Source organism: Macaca nemestrina, chromosome 2, assembly GCF_043159975.1.
Source record: "Macaca nemestrina isolate mMacNem1 chromosome 2, mMacNem.hap1, whole genome shotgun sequence".
In the NCBI taxonomy this organism is placed as follows: domain Eukaryota; kingdom Metazoa; phylum Chordata; class Mammalia; order Primates; family Cercopithecidae; genus Macaca; species Macaca nemestrina.
Window position 1 is genome coordinate 160,229,525 of NC_092126.1, and position 17,409 is coordinate 160,246,933.

General features: G+C 42.8%; 1 protein-coding gene and 1 long non-coding RNA gene across 6 annotated transcripts in view; one reads left to right on the forward strand and one right to left on the reverse strand.

Annotated features, from left to right (window-relative positions):
- The window catches only part of LOC105470264 (uncharacterized), a 36,265-nt gene extending 29,300 nt beyond the window's left edge, over positions 1 to 6,965 (reverse strand). Inside the window, exons 1-2 of one of the 3 annotated variants that reach the window (XR_011620310.1) lie at positions 6,742 to 6,965; positions 5,847 to 6,001 (exon numbers count right to left, since the gene is read on the reverse strand). This is a non-coding gene — a long non-coding RNA (uncharacterized lncRNA). Of the gene's footprint in view, positions 1 to 5,846; positions 6,007 to 6,089; positions 6,260 to 6,741 lie in introns of those variants that run through there. The other 2 variants (XR_011620308.1, XR_011620309.1) reach the window with 2 other exon arrangements.
- Positions 6,594 to 17,409, forward strand: part of LOC105470267 (3-hydroxyacyl-CoA dehydratase 2) — a 96,557-nt gene continuing 85,741 nt past the window's right edge. The window contains exons 1-2 of one of the 3 annotated variants that reach the window (XM_011722074.2): positions 6,594 to 6,773; positions 9,335 to 9,452. In XM_011722074.2, coding sequence (XP_011720376.1) covers positions 6,619 to 6,773; positions 9,335 to 9,452 — 273 coding nt within the window. In that variant the 5' untranslated portion in view covers positions 6,594 to 6,618. Of the gene's footprint in view, positions 6,774 to 7,025; positions 7,243 to 9,334; positions 9,453 to 17,409 lie in introns of those variants that run through there. The other 2 variants (XM_071092342.1, XM_024789272.2) reach the window with 2 other exon arrangements.

Here is a 17,409-nt window from a genome sequence, read left to right on the forward strand (position 1 = left end):
GGGAAAATGTCTCCAGGGAATCTCAGAGATCTTCAGGACAGCCCCTCCCATCAAAGACCTAGAGGCCTAGGAGGGAAAAATGGTTTCCTGGGCTAGGCAGGCCCAGGGGTCTACTGCTGTGTGCAGCCTCAAGATATGGTTCCCTGTGTCCCAGCCACTCCAGCTCATGGCTAAAAGAGGCCAAGGTACAGCTTGGGCCATTGCTTCAGAGGATGCAAGCCCCAAGCTCTTGCAGCTTTTATGTGGTGTTGGGCCTACAAGTTTGCAGAAGCCAAGAGCTGAGGTTTAGAAACCTACGCCTAGATTTCAGAGGATGTATGGAAATGACTGGATGTCCAGTCAGAAGTCTGCTGCATGGGCGGAGCCCTCACAGAGAATTTCTACTAGGGCAGCAGAAAAGGGAAATGTGGGGTTGGAGTATCCATACAGAGTGCCCACTGGGGTACTACCTAGTGGATCTGTGAGAATAGGGCCACTGTCCTCCAGACCCCAGAATGGTAGATCCACCAACAGCTTGCACTCTGGACCTGGAAAAGCTGCAGGCATTCAACTCCAGCCCATGAAAGCAGCCTTGGGGGCTGTACCCTGCAGAGCTACAAGGGCAGAGCTGCCCAAAGCCTTAGGAGCCCACCTCTTGAATCGGCATGCACTGGATATGAGACATGGAGTCAAAGGAGATTATTTAAGAGGTTTAATATTTAATGACTACCCAACCAGGTTTCAGACTTGCGTGGGCCCTTTGTTTTGGCCAATTTCTCCCATGTGGAAGGGGAACATTTACCCAATGCCTATACCCGCATTGTATCTTGGAAGTAACTAACTTGTTTTTGATTGTACAGGCTTGCAGGTGATAGGGACTTGCCTTGTCTCAGATCAGACTTTGAACTTGGACTTTTGAGTTAATGCTGGAATGAGTTAAAACTTTGGGGGACTATTGGGAAGGCATGACTGGAACAGCACATGCAAATTCCCTGAGGCAAAAAAGGAGTATTGCTTGATGGAAGACCTAAGATGAGGCCAGTATGACTAGGAGGGGCATGGTGAGTCTGAGGAGGCAGGTAGGCTCTAGCCTATGCAGATTTTTGTATACCACATTAAATATTATATGCTTTATCCTAAGTGTCATCAAAAGCCATTTAAATATCTTTAGGGGGTCGGGTAGAGGAAGGTAGTAGACATTAACAAGCTTGTATGTGAAAAAGATCACTCTGGCTATACTGTAGAGCAGGGGTCCCCAACCCCTGGGCCACAGACTGGTACAGGTCCATGGCCTGTTAGGAATCCAGCCACACAGCAGGAGGTGAGCAGCAGGCAAGTGAGCATTACCACCTGAGCTCCACCTCCTGCCAGATCAACAGCAGCATTATATTCTCAGAGGAACACAAACCCTATCGTGAACCGTGCATCCAAGGGATCTAGGTTGCATGCTCCACTTAATGCCTGTTGATCTGAAGTGAAACAGTTTCATCCTGAAACCATTCCCTCTCCAGTACACAGAAAAATTGTCTTCCATGAAACCAGTCCCTGGTGCCAAAAAGGTTGGAGATCGCTGCTGTAAAGAACAGCCTGGAATTGGGCTGAAGTGACTGAAAGAAGATACATTGAGTTTTAAATTGACTTCCAACTGAACAGAACTGTATGCACTCCTGCCTCCTTCTACTTTCCCATTAAGTAGATTATATTGAAAAAAAATCAGTCAAATGAATGAAAGAAGCTTTCAGATGAATGATTACTTGGTTTTGTAAAATGGTTCACTTCTTTATTTCTTTTGCAAAGAAATTGTTTTGCCCTCTGATTACAGTGTGCAAGTTGGGCTCACCAACTTGCACTTTAAAAAATTCAGGAAGGTCGGGCGTGGTGGCTCATGCCTGTAATCCCAGCACTTTGGGAGGCTGAGGTGGGTGGATCACCTGAGGTCAGGACTTCGAAACCAGCCTGGCCAACATGGTGAAACCCCGTCTCTACTAAACATACAAAAATTAGCCAGGCATTGGGGCAGGCACCTGTAATCCCAGCCACTTGGAAGGCTGAGGCAGGAGAATCGCCTGAACCCGGGAGGCGGAGGTTGCAGTGAGCTGAGATTGTGCCATCGCACTCCAGTCTGGGGGACAAGAGCAAGACTCTGTCTCCAAAAAAAAAAAAAAAGAAAAAAGAAAAAAAAGAAAAAATTCAGGAAAACTGCCTTGTTTTCCTGAACAAGGAACAGAGGCAACAGAATCTCTAAACAATCTGCAACAATGGTGGAAAAGGATGGGACCCTGACAATTGTCAATTTATACCTCTCACTTCATCTCTTGAGGTCTTGAAACTGCTTTTGCAAGAATTGTAACAGTGAGAAAATTATGACTGAAAGAGATCTGATCTAACCAGCCCCCATCTTGCCTTTGCAAATCAAAGAACATGACCAAGGCAAGTCTCAATCATTTTAGGAGGTTTATTTGCCATAGTAAAGGATGCATGCCAGGGAAGCAGGTATATGCTTATCTCCAAAGATTATTTTGAGGGCTTCAGTACTTAAAGGGGAAAGGGTGGATATTGGGGGAAGATAAATTTTTTTTTTTTTTTTTTTTTTTTGAGATGGAGTCTTGCTCTGTCACCAGGCTGGAGTGCAGCGGCGCAATCTTGGCTCACTGCAACCTCCAACTCCCTGGATCAAGCGATTCTCTTGCCTTGGTCTCCCAAGTAGCTGGGACTACAGGTGTGCATCACCACGCCCAGCTAATTTTTGTATTTTTAGTAAAGATGGGGTTTCACCATACTGGCCAGGCTGGTCTCAAACTCCTGACCTCATGATCCGCCTGCCTGGCCTCCCAAAGTGCTGGGATTACAGGCATGAGCCACTGCACCCAGCTGAAAAATATTTTTAAATTGTGTCAGTAGATAAAAAGACAAAACAGTTGCATCCTTTTGAATACACAATTTTCTTTTTTTTTTTTTTTTTTGAGACGGAGTCTCACTCTGCAGCCCAGGCTGGAGTGCAGTGGCCGGATCTCAGCTTACTGCAAGCTCCGCCTCCCGGGTTCACGCCATTCTCCGGCCTCAGCCTCCCAAGTAGCTGGGACTACAGGCGCCTGCCACCTCGCCCGGCTAGTTTTTTTTTTTGTATTTCTTAGTAGAGACGGGGTTTCACCGTGTTAGCCAGGATGGTCTCTATCTCCTGACCTCGTGATCCACCCGTCTCAGCCTCCCAAAGTGCTGGGATTACAGGCTTGAGCCACCATGCCCTGCGGAATACACAATTTTCATGTGAGGGGGGTGTGGAGGAAATATTCATGCCTTCATCTGGCTCAGTTAATCTGTATTTTTACATAAGATAACATAGACAATAGGGCAGAGGAAGCAATCAGATATGCATTTGTCTCAGGTGAGCAGAGGGAAAACCTTGAGTTCTGTCCTATGTCTCATACCTGTGAAGACATCAACTTATATTGCCAGGTTGAAATTCAACAGAACTGTTTTAGAGTAAAGATCTTTGGGCCTAAAAGGAATTTACTTGTGGGCAAAATGTGAGGGAAGTATATAGCTTTTATCTTTGTAGCCATCTTATTTAGGAACCAAATGGGAGGCAGGTTTGTGTGACCCAGTTCCCAGCTTGACTTTTCCCTTTGGCTCAGTGAATCTGGCGTTTTCCTTTCTCACCTTTAACCTCCAATACTGCCCTTGGTCATTCCTGGGCTTGGACCAAGCTAACTTTGGGAGAAACTTAGTTTATAGTTTAAGTGATAATAGCCCCTCCCCAAAACTAAACCACTTTTGTAAAACTAATGAAAAGCCACCAGGTTAGAAGGATAAGAGGAGCTTGAATTCTGCTAAGACATAGGCTTCGTTAAGTTAAATAGATTACCAGCCACTATTGCAGAGGTCACAAGATTTGCAGCTCTCCCAATTGTAGAACCTAAGATTGGCCTTTTGAGATAACCTTTCAGGCTTCTGCATTTCGGATGGCCAACGACCCCACTGGGACCTTTGACTCTTGGCTCAACCAGTCCTGTGGCCTCCACCCAGAAGTAGGCTTAGTGCAGGAGGACCATTTTCCACATCCCTATAATTGCATTCCCAACCAATCAGCAGCACCCATTAATTGCATCCCTATAATTGCATTCCCAACCAATCAGCAGCACCCATTCCTCCAGCTTCCTGTTTGCCAAACTGTTTGTGTGTGTGTGTGTTTGTTTTTTGACTATAGCTCTCAGATCTTAGCCAAACTATTCTTGGAAAACCCTAGCCTCTGACTTTTGGGGGAGATTTTGAGTAATAACTCCATCTCATGTCAATTAAACTCTTTATTGCAATGCCATGGTCTCCATGAATTGATTTTGTCTGTGCAGTGGGCAGGAAGAACGTATTGGGTGATTACAGTGTCATGGATTTAAATACCACAACCCCCCTCAGAACTCTGAGAAAAGATAAATGGCTCTAACAGCTTTGAGCTGTCTGAGCTATGTGAGGTATGCAAAAACTTATCAGGCCCAGAGAAACAGGAGTTTGCCTGGGGGCAATTGTTTAGACATTCTGTTCCTCACCTCACCCATTCTGAGCCTCACCCTTTATCTTCATGTTCCTGGAATCTGTGATACAAATAATAGTTTATAGCCAATCAATAGCTGATGTAATTTTAATGTAAATTCTTAGTAAACAACCTAGAAATTGCCTCTTTTTCCTTTAAAAACCCACTCATAACTGCTGCTAATCAGAGTGTATATTTACGGTAACTTGAATCTACACTCCCAGGTAGCCATCTTCAACGTTTACGCTTGAATAAACTTCCTTTCAACTAGATTCTTACCTTTTTTATTATTTTAGGTTGACAACTCTCAAATTTATATTTCCAGCCCATTGGACTTCCTTCCCGAACCTCAGGGTCTAAATCTAATTGTCTATCCAGCCTCTCCACTTGGATGTTTAATAAGGATTTCAAATTCAACATATAAAAAACAAAATTCCTGACTTCCGCCTTAAAAACAGTTTCTTACAAGTTGCTCAAAATGCCTTTGACCTCACACTCCAAAACTAATATAGCCACAAATCTTATGATTCTACTTCTAAAATATGCCCAGAATTCATTGTTGTTGTCATCACCTCGATCTCCACCACTCTGGCCCACACCACTATCACTATAGCTGGATTATTGTAATAACTTCCTGATACCACTTCTCACCAACTAATACGAGCATTTTCGTCTGGTTCCCTCAGGGGTCCTTAAGCCCCAGGCTGCGGATAGTACCAGTCCGTGGCCTGTTAGGAACCAGGAGGCACAGCAGGAGGTGAGCAGCAAGCAAGGGAGCATTACCTCCTGAGCTCCGCCTCCCTCAGATCAGCGGTGGCATCACATTCTCAGAGGGGAGCGAACCCTATTGTGAACTGCGCATTGGAGAGATCTAAGTTGTATGCTCCTTATGAGAATCTAATGATAAATGTAATGCCTTTGAATCTTCCTGAAACCATCATCCATCCCCCACCACGAAACCGGTCCCTGGTGCCCAAAAAGTTAGGGGCCGCTGCTCTATATACCCTGGGAGACCGATGACTTTGTCTCTTTCACTTAGTGCCATGAACTCCAGGGCAACTTTGTGGACGCTCCATAAGTACTTGCTGGAATGAACCCATATATATTTTATACTACCACATATACAGTAATACATTTAAGGAGCTGCTTGGGTGTAAAAAATTGCAGGGGACGTTTACAAATAAAGAACCTCCTGAAACAAAGCAATGAATGGAAAGTGGGGTCAGCTGGTTGAAGCAGTGCCCACAAGCTGCTCCAGCTTCCCAAAGCAGACAGGTTTTCCACCTAAGCCAACATCCTTTTATTTTTAGTCACTATATCTATAAATCTACTCCCTTACCCCGCACCTCACTCTCAGCCGACAGCCCAATGGGCTTATCCTCTTCTCGCCCTCACGATGAGCGAGTCCATGTGGTCTCAGGCTGGAAGATGCACTTGAACACCTGCCCAAACCTCACGGACGACACTGGATTCTAGGCCTCCTGGGCTTCTCCACTGTACTAGGAATGTAAAATCAAAAGTCAGAAAGAAAACTTCGGAGGTGGAATCTCCAACCCGGCTACGGGTTGGAAGTAAAGCGCACCTAGCAAAGGGCTGGTCCATGCAGCCTCAAGGATTGATGGGAAGTGAATCCACCGTCAACCGCCCTGATTCAAAATGGCAGGATACCGGAGCGATAGTGTTTAGGTGTGAAGGTAGGGCCATTGAAGAAGGGAGAACGAAAGCACAATTGTTTTGATTCAACATGGAGGCGGTGATTACAGGAGGGCGAATAGCGAGAGACGACGCAACATCCAGCTGGCAGAGGCAGCAGGCCTGGCGAGGGTGGCCACATTGAACTAATCCAAGATGGCGCCCAGGTTGTAACCGGGAGCGCGCAAGAGGCGGGAATTACCCTGATCCAAAATGGCAGTGGCAATTGAGGCAAGCCGAGGGACGGAAGCGCCAGGACCATCTTTGCCCTCAGCCAAGATGGCGGCTGCCGTGGACCTGTCCCGGCTCCGCCCCGCGGCCCCGGCCCCGCCTCTCCCTCGTCCCTCCCTCCGCCCCCTCGCCTCGTACAGTCCGGCCAGAGCCGCTCGCGCTGCGAGAGCGGGCTTCGGGCACTTGACATGGCGGCAGCGGCGGCGACTGCAGCGGCGAAGGGGAATGGGGGCGGCGGTGGCAGGGCCGGGGCCGGGGACGCCAGCGGCACGCGGAAGAAGAAGGGCCCGGGGCCCCTGGCCACGGCGTACCTGGTTATCTACAATGTGGTGATGACAGCCGGGTGAGTCTGGGGCTCGGGGAGGCGGGGAGGCGGGGAGGCGGGGAGCCAGCGCGGCCGGGGAGGGAGCGCTGCGGCCAGCGGCGCGGCCCGCCGCAGGCAGTGCATCCCGGGCGGGCGGTGCCCGGGACCCGGTACCTGGTCGCTGAGGGCGGCCGAGCGCTGAATCGGCCCCGGTGGCTGCCCGCGAGCTCCCTCCTGCGCTGGGGGTCGAGCCAAGTTCCCAGGCACTGGGGCGCGGGGACGGCTGCCGGGCGCTGGCTCGCGAGGGCCGCGGGAGAAAAGGTGGGGCTGGCCACAGGTGCGGGGCCCGGGGCGGCGGCCGGATGACCTGCCTCGCGGAGCCCATCCCGGGCGACCAGGCTCGGATGGTGAACGGCGCCAGCCTAGGGAGTGGAGGAGCTGTGGCTGCAGGGTGACCATTCATTTGGGCGGCTGTTTTCAAAATCTGGACTGCGCTTTAATCCGAAAGGTATTGGGAAAGAGTTCAAAGTTTTTGGCCAGCGACATAAGCAGAGCTGAGTTTTAGATGAGTTCAGACTTTCAGGATGGGTTGGGGTGGAGAAGAAGCTGGGGAGTAGAAGGCAGAGTTACTGGGGAGGGGGAGAATAGACCCTCGAAACGGTTTTACCCATCTTCTGTCTCCCTCATTTTAGTCCATCCCTTATCCCGGCGGGTTTTTAGTTCAAGCTCTGCCACTAACTAGCTGTGTGACTTTGGATAAATCATCTTATTTCTCTAGCCTCCGTGTTTTCATCTGTAAAACTGAAGGGTTGGGCTGGGTGATGAAGGTTCCTTCAGCTCTGCAATTCTTTATCTCGTCATTTTGGTGAGGAGGATCACAGGATCAGACAATTTGTTATATATTTTTAAGTTATCTTCATTTGTAATTTTTAAAGAAGTCCTAACATTTTATGAAAAATTTCAAACATACAGAAGAGTTGAAAGAATTGTATAGTGAATATCCATTTTTATTTAGTTTTAAAGTAGGTGATACATTGGCAGGGTTCAAAATGAAAAACATAAGGGAATACAGTGAAAATCTTTCCTCCCACCTTTCCCTTCTACCCAGATCCCCTCCCTCGAGGCAGTTAATTTTGTATATCCTTAAGATGCTGATGCAAGCAAATATGTTTATACATCCCCCTACCCCTTTTTAAAATAAGACAAATGCCAATATATTATTATTTTTACAATTCAGCACCTTGCTTTTTTTTTCAAAAAAAAAGAAAATACATCGTGGGAGGATCATACATGTATTGCTAGTATTAGAAATGGTAAGTGTTGAAACCTAGGCTCAGAGAAGTTGTGACTTGCATGAGATCATAGAACTTGTTAGTAGAAGTTCCGGATCTGGAAATCATTTCTCTTGACTCAGGTCAATGAAGAACTAGTACAGATACAAGCTTTATATCACATCAGTGGTCACATAGATTGATTTTTAAAAGAACATCCAGGAATCTCTCTGTGTGTATTAATATTTATATATGTAATTCTTGTTGTCTTAGCAAGGGCTGGTGAGGGCATTGGACTGGAGAGGGATTTTAAGGTACATTGGTAAGAAGAAAGAAGTGTATTCCTGAGCAATGAACATAGAGAATGGGGTGGAGGGTAAGGAGTGGTGTCTTAAACCAGGAAGATAAATTGGGATTGTGAGAGCAAAGTAAGCTTTTTTTTTTTTTAAAAGGCTGTTAATGGTTGTACCAGTTACACCATTAAATAATTTCTTCTTTTACAAACTCTTATTTGATGTCCTTATATGATAGTTTTTGGAAATAGCATAGACCACACACACCCCATTGCCTAGTTGATACTATACATTGATCTAAATCCTTCCAGGAGACATACCTTAATAAAAAGGTCCATTTGTTTTATTATGGAACTTAACAAAACATTATGTTTATTTTTGAGAAGGACAGTGGAACAAAAATATAACATTCACGGCTGTATGCTTAAGTGCTTTCCTGTTTTATGATTTGTATTGATCTGGCTTTCATTTCTGAGTTGATTTGGGGAAATTTGGCTAAAAAACTTTTTTTTTTTTTTTTTAACAAGAGCCCTTTATTCTTAATTTTAAAAGGATAGATTTTAAGGTATGGGTAATTGTTCCAGTGAGACAATTATAAAAATAGTTTAAAGGATCTTCTTTCTACCCTATAATTATTAAAAACCCTTTAATTGCACAGGCTGTTTAAAATTTTCCTTTAACTATTTTTTTCTCGTCTTAGATTTTCTTGGCACCTAATTTAGTGGCACAAGGACCATTTTAGCTTATTCCTTTCCTTTTGGCCTTGTTCTCAATAGCAAAGTTGCCAAAAAAAATGAGCTCCAGATGGGTGAGGTGCCACTATGCTTTCACTGAGCCCTCTTGGTAAGGTGCTGTTGGTGTTGCAACATTTCAGTGCATTACAGCTTGGCATTTGAGAGCTATCATCCATAAATCCAGATTACTGATGCTTGAGGTCACCTTTAGCAATATCTTTTATTGCCACAGCTGTCTATTAACCTAAATCCTACTTTTTTTATTTTTATATTTTCCTGATTGCTCTTTTCTCTTTTACTAGGTGGCTGGTTATAGCGGTTGGTCTGGTCCGAGCATACCTGGCTAAGGGTAGCTACCATAGCCTTTATTATTCAATTGAAAAGCCTTTGAAATTCTTTCAAACTGGAGCCTTATTGGAGGTAGGTCCTGAGGTTTATTGTTGTTATTGATTTCCATTGGTATAAAGAAAAACATGCAACTAAATTATATTGAAGTAGCATACCTCCATTGGATTCGTGTTAAATTTTGAAATTTTGCCTCCTCACGTACTAAAGTGTTGATACCTAGGCTTTTTGATGTTCTAGATTGGGTAAAATCTCATTTAACTTATATTACCTTGAATATATTTTGTATTCGACTTTGGAAAATCAACTGAAACAAGCTTGTATTAGGATTTTTAAAAATTCTAGGGACATCCTGAGGAAGCACTGGCAAAATCAGATGCTTTCAGGGTTTATGTAATAGAAATAGTGAAGTTGGTGGGTGTAGGATATTGGGAGTGATAGATAGAAGACATAATAGAGAGCCTGTCTAAAGGCATCCAAATTTTAAAAATTTAACAAAAATGTATTGATTTCCCTGCATTAAGGGCAGTGTATATCCAGCCCTCTCTCTTGGGGTAAGTATAGATTAGCATTTTGGAATTGCAAGGGACAAAAACCAATTCAAACTATTTTAAGCAAAAAAGGAATTTTCTGGCCTCTGTAGTTGATACAGATACAGGATTAATTTACAAAGAAACTAGCTCAGGAATGAGAACCAAGGAGTTGACGCTGCCAGATTCTCTTGCTTTCTCTCATCTCTGCTTGTCTGTTTCTCTTTGAATGTTGGTCTTGGGCTCTCCACATGGTGGGAAACAGGGAGGGTGTTTATTTTTCTCAGCATTTGTGTCACATAGTTCCCAGGGAGGATTCTGGTTGGCCCTACTTAGACTGTGCCAGTGATGTGAGGTGCTTGATTAGCCAATCTTAGGACACATGCCCATTCTTCTGTCTGAGGGACTATAGACTTTGTTTATGGAAAAGAGGAATGGGGATAGCTTTGGGCTATCAATAGCCGCCGTAGTTCATTATGGTGAAAAACCTTCAGATTGCAGGGAAGATCTGGTTCATTTTGCTTAGCCTCCAGGCAAGACCATCTTGACATTTATACTTTACTGGCAACTTTTAAAACCTGAACTATCGAATGATACTTAAGAAAAAGTCGTTTATCTCGCTGGGCATGGTGGCTCACGCCTGTAATCCCAGCACTTTGGGAGGCCGAGGCAGGCGGATAACGAGGTCAGGAGATTGAGACCATCCTGGCTAACATAGCGAAAACCCGTCTCTACTAAAAATACAAAACTTAGCAGGGTATGGTGGCACACGCATGTAGTCCCAGCTACTGGGGATTCTGAGGCAGGAGAATCGCTTTGAACCGGGAGGCAGAGATTGCAGTGAGCCGAGATCACGCCACTTGTACTCCAGACTGGGCGACAGAACCAAACTCTGTCTCAAAAAAAAAAAAAAAAAAAAAAGAAAAAAAGTAAAAATCGTTTATCTCATGAAATGAAATGTGATACCTCTACCTTTCATTCTCACTCTTTTTTATTTTCTTGAGACAGGGTCTTGCTCTGTCGTCCAGGCTGGAGTGCAGTGGTGCAATCATGGCCATGGCTCACTGCAGCCTTGAACTCCTGGGATCAAGCAGTCCTTCCACCTCAGCTTCCAGAGTAGCTGGGCCCACAGGTGTACACCACCATACATGGCTAATTTTTAAAACTTCGTAGAGACAGAGTCTCCCTGTGTTGTCCAAGCTGGTTTCAAACTCCTCAGCTCAAGCAGTCTTCCCATCTCAGCCTCTCAAAGCACTGGGATTATAGGCGTGAACCACTGCACCCAGCCCACTCTCACTTTATTTATTTATTTTTTTGAGAGAGGGTCACTCTGTCACCCAGGCTGAAGTGCAGTGGTGTGATCACTGCTAACTGCAGCCTCGACTTCCCAGGCCCCAGCCATCCTCCCACCTTATCCTCCCAAGTAGCTGGGACCACAGGCATGCACCACTGTGCCTGGCTCATTTGTATATTTTTGGTAGAGATGAGGTTTGGCTGTGTCACCCAGGTGGGATCCACTCTCACTTTCTAAATCAGAAAGTTATCCATTTTGCTTTTGTTTTTTTCTCTTAGAAGGCAGAGGAGTTTCTTTTTTTCTTTCTTTCTTTTCTTTTTTTTTTTTTTTTTCCTTTGAGACAGGGCCTTACTCTGTTGCCCAGGCAGGAGTGCAGTGGTGAGATCTCGGCTCACTGCAACACAGAGGAATTTCAATAGTGTCCATACTTAGACATTTTAAGTAGGTGGTATGATGAAATGCGCTTCCAGCTGGAAGCCTGAGTACCTTTTTTATTTTAAGTATAATAGTTTTCCCAACTGACTCTAGAGATTTGGGCGAGTCTTTTCTCTCTTATCTACCTCCTTTTCATTTGTAAAATAATTAGGTTAAAGTAGATTTCTAAAGTCCCTTACTACCCTAACCATTTGAGTCTGAGGAAATTTTAACAAATCCTAATGTGAACCATTTTTTAAACTTAGAGGCTTGAACTTTTTTTGGAAGGGGACACTAGTAAATAAGTAGTACTTTCTATCTCAGAGCCTTGGCCAGTACAGTTCCCTCAAGCTACAGAGAAGCAAATTTGGAGTCAAGACCATCAGACTCCCAGTACTTGATATAGTAGGGGGTTGTCCCCAATTGGAATACTTCAATAATTTAAAGGGGTTTCTATTTCTATCATAATATTAGGGCTGAGCACAGTGGCTTATGCTTATCATCCCAGCAATCCCAGAGCTTTGGGAGGCCAAGGCAGCAGGATCGCTTGAGGGCAAGAGTTCGAGACCAACTTGGGCAACATAGCAAGACCTCACCTCTACAAAAAAAAAATTTTTTTTTTTTTTTTTTTTTTTTTTGAGACGGAGTCTCGCTGTGTCGCCCAGGCTGGAGTGCAGTGGCGCGATCTTGGCTCACTGCAAGCTCCGCCTCCCGGGTTCACGCCATTCTCCCGCCTCAGCCTCCGAGTAGCTGGGACTACAGGCGCCCGCCACCACGCCCGGCTAGTTTTTTGTATTTTTAGTAGAGACGGGGTTTCACCATGTTAGCCAAGATGGTCTCGATCTCCTGACCTCGTGATCCACCTGCCTTGGCCTCCCAAAGTGCTGGGATTACAGGCTTGAGCCACCACGCCCGGCCAATTTTTTTTTTTTTTTTTTTTTTTTTAGCTGGGCTGGGTGGTGGGTACCTGTAGTCCCAGCTACTTGGGAGGCTGAAATGGGAGGCATGAGCTTGAGCCCAGGAGTTTGAGGCTGCAGCGAACTATGATTGCATCACTACAGTCCAGCCTGGATGACAGAGTGAGACCTTGTCTCAAAAAAAAAAAAAAAAAAAAACCAGCAAAAAAAAACCACTTGGTAATGTTAGAAGTATAATGTTTGAAATTTAAGTATATCTTATGGAAGGTAGGGACATTAAACAGTGTCATACTTTAAAATCCACTCAGGAACCAAGTCTTAGACTTTGAAGGATTAGCCTGTTTATCCTTATAGAATTTTTAATAGGGATTTAGGAAAATATCTTGGATTTTTGGTTTTATCTCTGTTATCCCCGCTAAGAACCAATTAAGTGACAAATCCTGGATTTGATTTTGGGAAAAAGTCTGCATAAGGAAGTGACGACTCCCAGGAACATGCAGGCAATTAACATTGCAAAGGTCAGTGATGGAAGTAATCCCTTGGACTGCGCGTTAGAGCAGGCTTGCTGAAACAACAGTTTCTGTGGTTGAGGAGCTTTTCATTGCCTACCCCATCTATGCTGTGTAATAATTAGATGTGTATGATATTGTTTAATTACACATAAGTTATCCCGATGGGAATTATTAGTGTTGACAGTATATCCTGTTTACAGGAGGAGAAAATGAATCCAGGGAAGGCAGCTACTCATTTATATCTCTTTATGCTAAATGTTATTCTTTATTAGGTTCTGTGGGAGTTTACTTAAAAAGGAAATCGAAATTACTTGTTCTCCAATTTCAAATCTTCTTAGGAAAATAATAACACTTTGCTTTTTAAAAGCCATAAAAACATTTACCAAGCAAGTACAAAGGAGCATGTAGTAGTGAGGTACAAAAGGAAGCCTGGCTGAGTGCCGTGGCTCACACCTGTAATCCCAGCACTTTGGGAGGCTGACATGGGGGGACTGCTTGAGGCCAGGAATTCAAGACCAACCTAGGAAACATAGCGAGACCCCATCTCTACAAAAAATTTAAAAATTAGCCAGGCATGGTAGCATATGCCTGTAGTCCCAGCTAATCAGGAGACTGAGGCCGGAGGATCACTTGTGCCCAGGAGTTCAAGGCTACAGTGAGCCATGATCGTGCCACTGCACTCCAGCCTGGATAACAGAGCAAGACCCCATTTCCAAAAAAAAACAGTATATATAAATAAAATGCTACTCATGGATAAAATGTGATCTATGGATATAAACATTCATAAAATTAATAAAAGCAAATGAATTACTGATATATGTTATGCCTGGATAAATCTTGAAAAAAATGCATGTGAAAGGAGGCAGATACAAAAAGTCACAAATAGTATGATATCATTTATATGAAATATCCAGAAAGGCAAATCCATAGTGACAGAAAGTAGAGGAATTATTAGGGGATGTGGGGAGTGACTGCTAATGGTACAGGATTTCCTTTTAAGGTGGTGATATTGTTGTTGAAATAGTGGTGGTGGGTGCACAACTCTGTGAACATATTAAAAACCACTGGATTGTACAGTTTAAAATTGTGAATTTTGTGGCATGTGAATTATATGTCAGTTTTTAAAAAACAAGTTCCTCTGTAATGAGCTGTGGATGTTTTCTACTTTATTCATTTTTTGGAGTCCGTGATATTCATTGATAAGGCAGATGTTATCTTTGCGTATTTGTCAAGTATAGTTAGATTAAAAATTAGTAGATTGATGCAGTTATGGCAGTTTAAAATTGTGTCTGAGAGAATTTGGGTTTCTCAATATCTTTGGTTAACATAAGACTGTAATTATAGCAAAGACAATTTCAAATACTCATGATTGGATATACCTCTGCAATTGACAGTGAGATTTCAAATGGCTTAAAGATTGCTCTGCAAAGAGGTTAACTGTTGAGATTGTTACAGACTATCTTCAACGTATTTACATTGCTGTGTATGTCATTTACCTACCATTGTGCATCTGGGACTGCCTGATGGACCACAGGAACTCCCTTTCCTTCCCATTCTCTTACAGATCTTTCTTCTACTTAAAACCCCTTATCTACAAAAATGAATAAACAACCCAATCTCATTTCTGATCGTGTTGAATTGATCTAGGACAGGGTCTGGAGAAGTGGTGAGAGACAGCAGACAGCTTTTGTTAGTCTTCTAACCCCACCACCACTTTCTGGGCCCCATCTGTGTGGTCCGGTCTCACTCTTCAGACCTCACCTCACAATGCTCTTCAGATCCTTTAATGAATAGGAAACTGATTTGGGGTATTTCTCTAAAATATATCAAAGTCTTAGGAACTTGCAGTGTCCTTAAGAAGAAAGATCCCTTCTTATCTCCCTGCCAGTTTTTCTTTCTTTATGGCTCAAACACTAACTGATTTTTGCCATGGAGGTATAGCGCTTCAGACTGCTTTTGTAAACTGGTTTGAGGACATAACCATTGTCTGTTTTATTTTTCCTTCTTGTGGAAACATTCTGATTTCCCAATAATAATCTCAAAAAGGAACTTCTAAAAAGCAAGCTACATGCATATGTTAGGCTCCTTTTATTCTGGACCCATTTTGAGGAGACACATCTCTAAAAGAGGCTTTTGAAAAGCTAGCAAGAGCAAGTAATAGTGGAGATATCTAACACAAATAGGAATGACAACAAATCCCAGAAAAACCAACTTCTCAAACAGTGTGAAAACCAGAGGAAAACGCTAACTTGATTAAAATTAATAAGTGTCACAACATTAGAAGGGAATAGGGAGCCGGAAGGAAACAGGAACCCACCCACACAGAACTCACTGCTTGGTGACTCAAGCAAATAGAAGCAAATTGATGTGGTATTCAAGAGGTGCAATAGCTAACATCTGTAGAAAGGAATGTGCTGAAATTAAAAAAAAAAAACAACTAAAAATATCAGTGGTGGCAATGTAGGGCAGGAAGGAGCCACAGTGCAAGAAATAGGTGATACTGAAGATTCAAAAAAGGCAGGAGTTCCCAATCGCATTCTCATATAAAATCAATTGCAGAACAGAAGTCATAGGGAAATTTTCACAGTTCACCATGTAAAAGAAACTTTACAAAACATTGTAACAGAAAAACAATATGTATAGAACCAGTGTATCTAGAAAACCTGATAAGGGTGTATAAGCTTTCAAAAAGTAAGACTACCAGAAGAAGTAGAAAAGGTTGGAATATACAGCTTGTAAATAATCAGGGAGAAAAGTTACAGAAAACTTTGCTGAACTGAAAGGCCACCTCACTATGGTTAGTGAGAGTTTATGGTGTTCCACAACAAAAAAATTTCTTCCCTTCCTTAAACATTTTCCAGCATAAAAGAGCAGATTTTAAAATGTAATAGTTAAAAACAACTTGGGACCTTAAACCTGAAAGAAGAAATAATCCCCGTGAAGCTAGTAGGAAACGTTAGGTTCCTGGATAACAGACCATGCAATTTCCTACAGTTGGAAACGTTTTGAAAACACTTAGAAAAACTAATGGAACTTTGAAAGCACCTTATCAAAGAGTATTTAACTTTAATCAGAGTAGTTAGCTGTTATCAAAGAGTAACTGTTATATAAATAAAATTAACCAAGTTTTCAAACTAGCACTGTCCAATAGGACTTTCTGCAGTGATAATGTTGGAACGCTGTTCAAAACAGTAGCCACTAGTCACTTAAAATGTGGCTAGTGGGTCTGAGGAACTGAGTTTTAAATTTTGTTTACTTTTGGTCGGGAGTGGTGGCTGACACCTGTAATCCCAGCACTTTGGAAGGCCAAGGTGGGAGAATCGCTTCGGGCCAGGAGTTCAAGACCAGCTTGGGCAATATAGCAAGACCTCATCTCTGCAAAAAATTTCAAACATTAGCCAGATACAGTGGCGCACATTAGTCCTAGCTACTGGGGAGGCTAAGACAGGAGAATCGCTTGAGCCCAGGAGTTTCAGGCTGAAGTAAGTTACGGTCACTCTACTGCACTCCAGTCTAGGGGACAGAGAAAGACCCTGTTTTACAAAAAAATAAAAATGAAAATTCTTTACTCTTTATTTAAGTTTAAATAGGCACATATGGCTAGTGGCCACTGCACAGCATAAGCCTTTAGACCACAGTAGAGATTGCAGTGTGATCACGTGGAATCCCATAAGATATTTCAGATTTTACCAGGATAGAATGAAGTGGTAAGGAGGACAAACATAACAACGTAAATTTTGTATCACTCCAGAGTTTATAAATTTTTAAATCGATAATAACGAGAATAGTTATATGCTGATGTTTTCAGATTAGGAAAATCAATAGGGGATAAAAGCACAATTGCAGATACTGAAAAAGGCATGGAAGAGTATATATCAAACTGTTACTTAGAGCTTACCTCTGGAGGGGCGTGGTATTTTGGGGCAAGGAGGGGAGTAAAAGATTACCACTTTTAATATACTTCAGTATGTATTTATCACTTACATGAAACGTATAATTTTTAAAAATAAAATTCTATATTATATGTAATTGAAAACAAGATGAATGAGGAAAATAAGATTTTAAAGTTTTTTGATAAAGGAAAACAATAGGCAGCTTAGTTTATTTTTCGATTTAAAGAGAAATAGTTTTACATCTACAAATCCTGTTAATTTTTTTAATGACAGGAGAATAATAATAAACCTATAGCATAATAGAGTATAGCAAAAATGCATCATTTTTTATGTTTATGCACATGGACTGATTAAATTTATCAACATAAAAAGATGAAATGATGGTTACTGGTTAAAAACTAAAGTCTAACAATCTGTTGCTTATGAGGCTGACTTTTAAGTTTACTAAGGGACAAACTAGCTTGCCATGACC